The sequence below is a fragment of the Aedes albopictus genome, chromosome 2, assembly GCF_035046485.1.
Source record: "Aedes albopictus strain Foshan chromosome 2, AalbF5, whole genome shotgun sequence".
Taxonomy (NCBI): Eukaryota; Metazoa; Arthropoda; class Insecta; order Diptera; family Culicidae; genus Aedes; species Aedes albopictus.
The window spans coordinates 201,099,689-201,111,693 of record NC_085137.1 but is presented as its reverse complement, the minus strand read 5'-3'; the positions used below and the strand labels follow the sequence as shown (position 1 = coordinate 201,111,693).

General features: G+C 41.0%; 2 protein-coding genes across 18 annotated transcripts in view; one reads left to right on the top strand and one right to left on the bottom strand.

Moving 5' to 3' along the window:
* The window catches only part of LOC109400297 (PIH1 domain-containing protein 1), a 43,117-nt gene extending 38,943 nt beyond the window's left edge, over positions 1–4,174 (bottom strand). Inside the window, exons 1-2 of the mRNA XM_019672789.3 lie at positions 3,859–4,174; positions 3,690–3,789 (exon numbers count right to left, since the gene is read on the bottom strand). Of these exons, the coding sequence (XP_019528334.3) occupies positions 3,690–3,789; positions 3,859–3,930 (172 nt within the window). The 5' untranslated portion in view covers positions 3,931–4,174. The remainder of the gene's footprint in view (positions 1–3,689; positions 3,790–3,858) is intronic.
* LOC109400294 (multidrug resistance-associated protein 1) overlaps positions 1–12,005 on the top strand; it is a 53,974-nt gene that overhangs the window by 19,065 nt on the left and 22,904 nt on the right. For all 17 annotated transcript variants that reach the window (XM_062850983.1, XM_062850982.1, XM_062850984.1 and 14 more), the window contains exons 2-3: positions 4,272–4,522; positions 11,696–11,989. In XM_062850983.1, the coding sequence (XP_062706967.1) occupies positions 4,478–4,522; positions 11,696–11,989 (339 nt within the window). In that variant the 5' untranslated portion in view covers positions 4,272–4,477. The remainder of the gene's footprint in view (positions 1–4,271; positions 4,523–11,695; positions 11,990–12,005) is intronic.

Sequence of the window (12,005 nt, the reverse complement as noted above, 5' to 3'; positions counted from 1 at the left end):
CATGAGATTAAGTGAGCTGTCAAACCATCAATAATAAATATTGTTGATGTATTCATAATATGATTGAGTCAACCATATTTCTTGCTCTAATCAGTTCATCAATTTTGATCATTTCAAGCTTCTGTTATGCTTCGTCCTATGGTATTATGCGTAATACAATCTCAAAAAGGGCTTATATAAAAGTCAGTGCACAAATATGCTTGTTCGCGACCGCAATATGATTGATATAACTTTATATTTTTCTCCGTGGCAGTCGAACCCCATATGTTTAAATATAGTCAATCCTGCGTCAAATTCAAATTGTTTTCCTAATTGATTTCGCTAGTCGTTTCCTACTTCTCTGTGTTCATCTCTTGTGTCCTTAAATTGTCATCAACAAAAATGCGCCAAGTGGGTCCGTTGATTGCAATAAAATTTTAAATAATAAAGATTGCTTGTCACCTATTATGTATTTATCCCCCTACAAATACAATGAAAAATATTCAAGTTCGTTCAATTATTCTATCGGTCTTAGGTACCTCGATAAACCATGTCATTTTCTCAAGCGTGGCCTGAATGTCAACCTAGTCATACACAAGTAACGTTGTTCAGCTAATAAAAAGCAGTCAGTTTTTGTCCAAAATGTCACGTCGAACGCATTGACGTCAACAATGCGTTCAAGTGTTCGCATGTTAGCTTCGAATCTATCAGCACAATTAAGTGCTGCAAATCTCCTTCCCACTATTAATTCTTCGGTCGGTTTTAGTTGCTTTATTTAAAGAAAATATGACCAACTAACATTGTAAAAATTCGCAAAAGCAACTATGACATCAATAAATTACTAATCAAAATCAACCGAGAAACGTGGGAAATAGAGCCCAAACAACATTTTGAAGTTAGCTGGCTGTAAAAGGTTTCAAACCCTGTCACAAATCCTATAATGCTTTTATTAGGATTTGTAACGATCATCAAAACCTTCTCAAATCCAACCGACTTGGAACTGTTGCTGGGGGGTCTGTGTCATTTGGCATAAAGTCATTTGGCATAAGGCCGTTTGGTATAAGGTCACTTGGCATAAAGCTATTTGGCATAACGGTCATTTGGCATAATGGACACTTGGCATAATAAAGAAGGGTGCATTTCGATTATGCCAAATGTCCATTATGCCAAATGACCGTTATGCCAAATGGCTTTATGCCAAGTGACCTTATGCCAAACGACCTTATGCCAAATGTCCCGCTCCCGTTGCTGGGGAATAGACTCTACTAAGCCCCAGCGGATCCTCCGTGTTTATCGAGCATGTCTGATGCATATGATCAGCCATACTCCATCTGCAGCAGCCGGTTCGTGATGAACCGTTGGAGGCGCATTAAAATGTTAAAAAGGTGATATGTTTCACTAAAGAACACTACATTACAATAATCAAAATGAAACTCCTTCACTTTAATATCGTCAACCCCTGCGAACTTGGCCAGGGTTGATACAGTTTTTGTTTTGTTTCCTTAGGGCCAATTTCTTCACCTCGGCTTAACCGGTAAGCCAGGCTCACCCATACAGTTAAACCTGGCTCAACGCTTAAGTCAGGGTGAAGAAATCGCCCCTTAGAAAATAAAACAAGAGCACTGATGTGGGCCATGCATCGTCAATATCACTCCAGACCAATCAATATCAAAACGACAACGACTTGATATTAACCCGCACTTTAGATCACAATCATTGCAACTGATGTGATATTTTAATGGTTTTCACCAAAACTCAAACTTTTTTGTGGCCAATATGCAAAACTTGTTATTTTGTACCACATATAAAAATATCATATTGGTACATCTCCATTTGGATTTTTAAACGAATTTTAAAGATGGCTAACTACTTGCAAAGTAAAGTTGGTTAACGTAGCTTAATTCAAAAACTGGAAACCACCAAGATGCCAGTAGCAAGGACGAAATACTATGATTCCTTGAATTACCAGAACACATATTCTAAAATTGAAAGATAGGACGACACTAGATTTCGCTTACTCTGTAACACAACCCGAAAAGGTGATCTATCCACGTTACGGGCTCCGTTAACGATAGAGCATATTTTAAACCCCCTCAACCATTCATCCATCAGCACGGGTCGCTTGACACCTTGGATCGGGGTTCCCTGTTTGGTGGACTTTTACCACTCCGGAACAGTAGGTCCTTAGTGCTATTCCAACCTTCTTAAGAAATCATTGGATGTATGGAAGTGGAAAAATTCCAAGACTAGCTCCTGTAGAAACCCTGGTAGAAATTCCGGAAAGATCTACTGGGGAAGTCCCAAGAGGAACACCGGAAGGAATCGATGGAAAACTTCTAGAGGAAACACTAGGATAAATTTCGCGACAATATCTGAGATATATCCAGAGAAAAACTGTGGAGATCTGGAGATAAATCCTGGATGAAATCCCACGAAAACTTCTGTAGGCAAAACGCAGGAGGAACTCCAAGAAAAATTCAACGGAGTATTTTGGGAATAATACCGGGAAAAGCTCTGGAAGAACTTCTGAAAAGGAATGCAGGAATCCTCAAACATTTCGGAAAGAGTTGTTCGAATCTTGTAAAACTGCCGGTAGGAACTTGGAGGAATTTCTGGGAGGAAATCAAGAAGGAATACTAAGAAAAAAATCATTAAAATTAAACTTCTAGAAACTTCAAGATTCATTGTCGTCCACATAGAATTTGCAACATGTTATCGAAATTATCGGCTTGCCGGAAACATATTCTAGATGTAGGAGCCCTACCCTTGTTTTTCTAGCACGGTTATCCAGATTCCATCTTGATTTAACTTTTTTTTTCGAATAATCATCCGAAGGTATACTTCTTCAACAAGTTTCCAGTAAGAACATCCAACATTCCGGAAAAATATCTGTTTTGGAAGAGCTTACTACAAACATGTAATAAAAGCTCATGTTCGAACGAAGTATTCAAAACATATCCAACAATGTTGTAAACTACGTGGACTTTACTTCAGAGTAAATCTAAAAGTAGTAAAGTAGGCTACTTACATATTATTCATACGACCCATTTTATTTTTTATCGGTGCAACATTTCCCTAAGTATTCGAGATGTGCCCTGAGTATTCCATGCATTTTCAGGTAGTAGACACTGTGTTATCGTATTGATTTTCTTAAAAAATCATGGAAAATGATGAATGACACCGGTGGGCATGAAACTACACATTTCCTAAATGAAATAATGACACATCTATTGGGCTAAAAATAGAAGTTTTACCGAAAAAAAAAACATTTTGACAGTAATTTTCTTATCAATGCTACAAAAATACCTGAAAAATCCAGGTTTTTTATAGGTAGAGTTGAATTTCCAGTTAATTTTATATTTAGAGGCACCTGAGCTTCTCTTTTTAAGCTTTTATTAAAAGTGAGCAAGAACAGAATAATAAAATGCACTGTTGTTGAAGCTTGCTTCTTGAAATTTGTGCATCTGAAGTTCTGATGCACGGTTGAAGCGGGATTTCAAGACGTTTGTCCTTAATGACCCATTGTTTATATAATAATGCGATAATGCGCCAATAATGCGAAAATGATATTTGATAACTCTTGCTACAAAAACACTAACCGAAATAGTGGTATCTGTTACACTGACGACGTTACGCCGTGGACATAATTTCAGGTTATCGCAGGTACTAGCTACCCTGGAAAAAGTCAAGAGCACGTAATTTCCACTAACCTGGTAGAGGTTTCACCACTTTGGATCGTCCGCTGCTGATGTCCTGCGCCTGTTCCACAATCGGCCCAAACATGCTATTGAACTGCTCCTCAGTCTCATCCTACAAAAAATAAACAACATTGACGCTGTAGAATGAGTCATTTCCTAGTGGCACTTTTTTCCCACTCACCCGCACAAACCGCAAGTTCCTATCTATCAGCGACGAATCCGCCTCGAGAAAAGTGGACCGCGATCGCGACATTTTCACCAGTTTTCCAATTTTCTCGACGAAAAAGGAAATTTATTTTGCGTTTTTCAACAGCACCACCAAACAAGAACACACGCAACCTGCACGCACTCAGTAGCAACTGTCAAAGTTCGGGTTCGTGACGGTGGATATACTCGGGTGCTGCGTCGCGACGCCTTGCTGAGGTAGTATGTGTGAGTGGTGAAATTTCCAGAACGAGACATTGTTTACAGTTTCAAAACCGACGAAATCAATTTCAATTAACGCCGGAATGCAACCGGACATGCCCCAAAATCCAATTCAATCACATTCCCACTGATTTCAAATAAATTCAATTATCTTTTCATTCATTCCAGACACAAACGAGGGAAATAAAACCACCATTCTCTGCTTGTACAAAACCTGTTCCGGATGTGCGTTGGTGTTGGTGTTGTCCGTTGCACACTTGTTGCTCCTCCCTCAATCGACGAGAGCAAAGGAAACCGTACAGCCGAGCAGCAGCAACAGCCAGTCACTCAGCCCGAGTGACGACGGACGAGACGCATCGTAATCGGCAGCAAAAATGGAAGCCCATCCGATGGACGACTTTTGCGGGTCCCGATTTTGGGTAAGTTCCGGTGCAAAAGTGACCCCACGGTGGGTGAAAATAGTGCAAATTGATAGTGCTTCCGGTGGTGATTGTGAAAGTGTAGAAATCCATTGGGGGCGAAGTGTTTTTATGGGGTGCATTTGAAGTTGAAAATCATTGGACTTTCGGATGTGTAAGGTTATGTTGCTGGTGACGGAGATGTCAGTGTTCAGCTTGCATAGTGGTTTCTGCTTTTAGTAGTGTTGCGTGTACGGACACGCTGCATTACACGAACACCACTCGAGTTACTGGTTGAAAATAGTAAACAAAGATCAGCTGTTCCCAGCAAAATCAAATGGGCATATTTTCAACCAGTAAATTTGCATTAGTGTTCGTGACACCGCGCTGCGAAACCGCTATGACGAACTTTGTTTGCCGAGGGGTTATTCGCGATCGTACTCGACTCGGAATAACGGGATCGTTCGTGAGTTACCACCACTCGTATTGTTTTGGTTTTGTGAAGATGCCGTTCGGCAGCAGACGCGCGTTTGTTTAGCTTTTCATTCATCAGCTGATTACCGGCATTTAAATGGCTGCGCATCCGTGATCACGTCTTCCCTCGGATAGGAAGTAAAGCCGTAGGTCCCGGCCCATGTGTTGATGGGTTCGATATGTAGGGTCCTCAGGTGTGGTGGCTGTCTCCCTGGGGCGTCGGAATTTAAGGCTTAGCTCCTAGACCCAGCCGACGTAAAACACAACTGGCGCCGAACGGTGCTAGTTGGCCAGAAAAAAGAAGAAGAAGAAGAATAGCTGCGTAACACGAGCTTTATTTTGTTTTTTTTTTGCGTTGCGTCTTCATGGGCCATGAATCATGGCACAAGATCAATGACGTTTTTGTAATACAATCCCCGGGTTAGAATCCCATCCGGAGAATGATCTTTCAGTCTTATGGTAAAACGTCTTTCTTATGCATTAAAAACATATGCATGATAATAATTTTGTGATGATTGTTCTGTTGCAAGTTACTATCAATGATACTAAGAATACACCCTCGATGCGGTAAGTGCACGGGTATTCAGCAAGACTATGCTGAAACTGACGGATTCGTTTTCCGGTTGGTCCAGAAACTTTTCTTAATGGAACTTTGCTTGACTTTCTTTGGCATAGAGTATCTTCGTTCCTGCCACGCGATATACACATACGAAATGATCATTGTCAGAGAAAGCGCTTAGTTAATAAGTGCGGAAGTGTTCATAGAACACAGCTGAATAGGAGAGGATGATCAAAGATACTACAGTTAGGACTCGATTAATCGAGGAAATGCCTTCTGGGGTTTCCTCCGCGAATACCTTTTGTGGATTCCTTCATATTTTCTTATATGAGACGGGATTTCATCAGAAATTACATTAAAGGTATTTCTGTCTGGAATTCCTCCAAACATTACTTCTGAAAGATAGTTAAAGGAATACGTTTCAAAATTTCCCCAGGAATTCCTGGATGAAGGATTCTCACAATGAACTCGGGAAGGATTCCCGAAATGGCTTCCAAAAGAAACTGCTGAAGAATTTTAAGAAGGAACGCTGGAAGTTTTTCACTTCGAGAGCACCTGTCTGCATCGGCTGATAGTCAGGATCTGGGAAACCGAACAGCTACCGGAGGAGTGGAAGGAAGGGGTAATCTGCCCCATTCACAAGAAAGGCGACCATTTGGAATGTGAGAACTTCAGGGCGATCACTATTTTGAATGCTGCCTACAAAGTGCTATCCCAGATCATCTTCCGTCGTCTGTCACCTAAAACAAATGAGTTCGTGGGAAGTTATCAAGCCGGCTTCATCGACGGCCGGTCGACAACGGACCAGATCTTTACCGTACGGCAAATCCTCCAGAAATGCCGTGAATACCAGGTCCCAACGCACCACCTGTTCATCGACTTCAAAGCGGCATACGATAGTATCGACCGCGCAGAGCTATGGAGAATCATGGACGAAAACGGCTTTCCTGGGAAGCTGACTAGACTGATTAAAGCAACGATGGACGGTGTGCAAAACTGCGTAAGGGTCTCGGGTGAACTATCCAGTTCATTCGTATCTCGCCGGGGACTGCGACAAGGTGACGGACTCTCATGTCTACTCTTCAACATCGCGCTGGAAGGTGTGATGCGACGAGCCGGGCTCAACAGCCGGGGAACGATTTTCACAAAATCCGGTCAATTTGTGTGCTTTGCGGACGACATGGACATTATCGCTAGAACATTTGGAACGGTGGCAGAACTGTACACCCGCCTGAAACGCGAAGCAGCAAAGGTCGGACTGGTGGTGAATGCCTCAAAAACAAAGTACATGCTGGTAGGCGGAACCGAACACGACCGGATCCGTCTGGGTAGTAATGTTACGATAGACGGGGATACTTTCGAGGTGTTGGAGGAATTTGTCTACCTCGGATCCTTACTGACGGCTGACAACAACGTGAGCCGTGAAATTCGGAGGCGCATCATCAGCGGAAGTCGGGCCTACTACGGGCTCCAGAAGAAACTGCGGTCGAAAAAGATTCACCCACGCACCAAATGCACCATGTACAAAACGCTAATAAGACCGGTGATCCTCTACGGGCACGAGACATGGACCATGCTCGAGGAGGACCTGCAAGCACTCGGAGTTTTCGAGCGACGCGTGCTAAGGACGATCTTCGGTGGTGTGCAGGAGAACGGTGTGTGGCGGAGTAGAATGAACCACGAGCTCGCTGCACTTTACGGCGAACCCAGCATCCAGAAGGTGGCCAAAGCCGGAAGGATACGGTGGGCAGGGCATGTTGCAAGAATGCCGGACAACAACCCTGCAAAGCTGGTGTTTGCAACGGATTCGGTTGGCACAAGAAGGCGTGGAGCGCAGAGAGCACGATGGGCGGACCAGGTGGAGCGTGACTTGGCGAGCATTGGGCGTGACCGAGGATGGAGAGCGGCAGCCACAAACCGAGTATTGTGGCGTACTATTGTTGATTATGTCTTGTCTTAATGATGTGGAACAAATAAATGTATGTATGTGTAGCATTTCCAGAAGAAACTTCCTAAATTATACGCATAAGGAACCTTTGAAAGATTTCCGCAGTTCAGAAGCAAGTCCTAGAGGGTTTGCTTGATTTGTGATTTGTAATTTATTATTCAACGTAAACCTGTTAGTTACATAACTTTTAACCAAGTCAAGGACTATCTTCTTGAAAACAAGTGATACAGTAAAATGTAAACTAGATTTAATAATGTTTGATGGATTTACCATTCTCAGAATAATCTTCTTGGAGGATACCCAGAAGGAACATCTAGGTGAATCTCAGAAGAAATTCCTAGAGAAATTTAAAGATGATCTCTTGGGTAAAAAACAGAATGAATTCCTTAAAGAATCATAATTCCTGGCGCAACTTCTAATGAAATATCCGTAGAAACTTCAGGAAAAATTAAAAAGGCACATCTGTTTGATCCCCAGAAAGAATTCCTGAAGGCTGTATCGTACGAGATTATCAAGAAGAATGTCAGAAATATTCTTGAAGGAATCTTAGTAATGCCCATGATCGCATAACTGTCTTATATGAATAGGAAACCCATCAAATATGAGACTGATATGCGATCATAGACAATATAGGTGAAACCTTAAAGTAGTTCTAGAGGAATTCCTAGATGAATCACAAGGTGAAACCTAAAAGTAGTTATGACGAAATTTTAAGATTTCCTTAAGGTACCTTATAAGAAACTTCTACCAGAAGTAATTCAAGCATAATTTTTCAAATCGACGTATCTAACTTTTTCACTGATCTGAGTAAATTCGTGGTCAATGTTGACGACCATTTCACTAAAATAGTTTTTTTATAAAAAGACTTTTCATAAGTTTTTTTCGTGCCTAACATCACCAGGGATATAGCACGCACTAGGTAAGAAACAAAACCTACTCATTCCATATCATTTTTACAATGAGTTTCGACAAAAATACACGTACACCGGGTTGGTTAGAGGCCAGATACGTCGCTTTTGTATGGTGCCAGTTTGGTGTATCTGTTACTTTTGATTTTGGCTAGATACGTCGTTTGGTTTTCTCATATATCAAAACGATGTATCTATCAGTAAAGTTGTAAATATCAAAATAGGGAAAAGCGCAGTAGGCGTTGCCGCGTGCAGACGTGTTTTGCTCTGCTTGTCGTGGTTTCGTTCGCGCTCGAAAGTTTTTTTTCGCGATTCTGCTGACGGTTTGGCCGGTGCTACGCCATCCGCGAATGAGAAAATGTGAATGATTGATTTTGGGAAGATTTGCGAGTGATTCGGCGGGTGCTCAAGTTTTGAAAATTTCAACTTCAGTGCTTGTTTTAAGGTAGAAAGTGCTAAGGATTTTGATTACGAAAATAAAAGTGTGCGCTAATAAAAAGTTTTCTCCACTGTACTTTTTCCGCTATTCCGCTCGTGGCGTGACAGCCGGTACTACGTGTTCCGGAGAGTTCAGTAGTTTCGTGTAGTAGAATTGGTCGGTTCCGGGAAATATCAAAAGTGCTGAAACTCGTCGTTGTTCTCGCGTTTTGTCGTGTGTATTATCGTGTGAAGCTACCACTACCAAATGCCCGACAGACGCAAATGGGAAATTTAAAATCACGGGGATCATCAAGAATAACTTCGGACCGCATAGGCTAAATGGGTGAGAGCTTTCCAATATTCACCATATACCAGTATTATTATTTACACATACCTATTTCTCAATTATATTTAACACATATTTGGAGCGTTTGGTACGGTATGTCCACGCATCCCTCCTCCCCTGCAGATTCTAGAATTGCTTCGAAGGAAAACAATCGTTTAAACTCGAGACAATTCGAAGAATCATCTTTGCGGTAAATACAACGCAGTAGGCCTGGCCGCTTTGAGTCTTGCACCATATCCAGCTTTTTACGCTGGCCATAAAACAACGAGGGGTGATTCGATTTTGACATTTCTTGCCGACAGATTTTATAGCTAAATCTAAGTAGGCAGAAAATATAGGTTGTTGATTCAACTGTCAACAATTTTCACCACTTGTGTTTGGAAACTGCCAATTCTTACTATCATTTTGTTTTCAAGTTTAAATAATTTTGTTCTGTAATTAATTGCATTTTTTATTATTTTAGGCATCTTGAAACGGCCTTGACTTCTTGTGGGAAAATTTGGACAACTGAAACTGGACGCGATAGAAGGGTTGTTCTAGCTCGACTTCTTTTCATGTATTCGAGGACACTATCAAAACGAGAAGCGCCAGTTAAATTATGCTTTACGTGCTCTACCAATTTTATATGTGTGAAAGTCCAGTAGATAGAAGCAGTCTGAAATGTCCTCCTATGTAAAGATTTTTTTCTGATTATTAAATGTGATTACTTTTATTCCCCAGTACAACGGGCTGTGCATAATTCTGATCGTTCTTTAGGATGATAGGAAGTTTTTGGTGTCATGTGCTATCCCTAACATTTTGAAAACCATGATAAATAATATTGTTAAAAAGGGAACGAAGCCTTTGCCTCTGCTTGGTCTTGTTCCGTTCTTGGTCTGTTGTAGTATGAAAAGCCCTTTCCACTAGAAAGCTATGATAGAAGACCGTCAAATCTTGTCCATAAGCCACATAGACTCTGGGGGCATGCTACCCAGATGAGGTCTGGAAAATTTTGAAAACCTAGTATGGCCAAACGTCTACGAGTGGGAGGGGGTTTCTGAGAAGGCTAAAAATGAGTCAATGAACAGCGCCTCATTACTCGAGCAATTGTGGGAGTCTTGTCAGAAACCATCAAGTCAACGAACGGGGTGCTCCACGGTGTTGTGTTAAAACTCCTAAAAGCATGTATCTGGATAGGTTCACTAATCACTGCATTCCTTAATGGTAGCCTAGCCGCCAGCTATTTCCATCAGTTCTTTTTCAACCTAGAAATATAAATATTAAGAACGAAATCATTAAAATAAATTGATTCCTATTTCTACAAACCAGTGAAAATTGTTAACGTTTCACGATGTAAATATAGGCTTTTGAACAAAGCTTGCTTTGATTTTACCATAATAGTATTTATGGTGTCGGCAAGAAATGTCATCATAATTTATGGCAAGCTAGCGTAAAAAGCTGGATTAATGATATGCTGCAAGCCTCAATATTGACAAGAAAAGTAATTGGGTCTTATCTAACCTGATTACTTTCCAGGATGCTTTCTCGTACTGGCTGCGTTTGTATTAGATTAGATTAGATTAGATTAGTAAAGTTGTAAATATCAAAATAGTTAGATACGTCGTTTCGAAAAATATGCTTAGTTAAACAAATTAAGCAATAAATCATGAAACAGTGATGTCGACACCAACATTTCAAAAGGGCGTAACTGCTTTTGGAATCATCACCTTCTTTTAAAGCTGTGGATCATGTGTTATGATTTCCATGTTTTTCACAACAAGTACTAGATGGGGAAAACTCTCCTCTTTCCGACAACCACGGTGGTTTGAGTGTAAGGGAGGCAGTACCACCTACAGCTTTGAAAGAAGGTATTACTTTCAAATGCAGTTACGCCCTTTTGAAATGTTGGTGCCGATGTGGATTCTTCAACTTGCTTTATGAATCATGCATGCAGCAGTTAACCCGGATTTGTTTACATTCTCGAGTTACGTCGGATTCAAAAGTTATGCTTGAATTTCTTGTTGACCTTATATCAGAAATACTAAAGTAGCTCATGAAAAAAAAACCCGGATCTGAGAAACTCCTAGTGGACTTTCAGAAGAAATTCCTGGCGGGTTTTTTAAGAGAAACTTCTACGAAATTCTGATAAGAAATCTCTAAAGGAATACCATAAGATTGTCATGAAATGGCAGGCTAAAAAAGATCCTCCAATCAATAACTGTGGAGGTGTACTGCCGTGAATCGCATATCAGTCCCATCTTTGCTGGATTTCCTATGCAAATGGGACAGATATGCGATGCACGGTAGTGTAGGTGTAGATAATAAGAGTTGATGAAGACTCAACGCTTCGTAAATAATCGTAAATTGATAATCGTTTTGTTTTTGTCCCAGAACTCACACTAGAATCCCAAAGAAGATATATTTTTTTGTTTGTTTGTTTGTTTTTTTTTTAATGTAGAATAGAGAACCCATGTGAAAACATGAATGACTTTCGAACAACGAAAGATAATTTATTAGGAAATCTCATGACATTTGTTAATCATGTCTCTTTTATTTCCAGGACCAAAATTTAACATGGTACACGGAGGATCCGGATTTGACAACATGTTTCCAACAGACGGTGCTCGTATGGACGCCCTGTGCCTTTCTGTGGGTTTTCTCACTGATTGAGCTGTACTACCTGCGAAACAGCCGCAATCGCAACGTTCCCTGGAGCGTGTTGAATATCACAAAATTAGCTATCGTTAGCACGTTGATTGTGCTAACCATCGTAGATCTAATCAAGGCAATCTCAACGGACGAGGCGGTGGCGCCGGTCTACTTTTACACCCCGGTGATAAAAATCGCCACTTTCGTGAGTATTAGTTTTC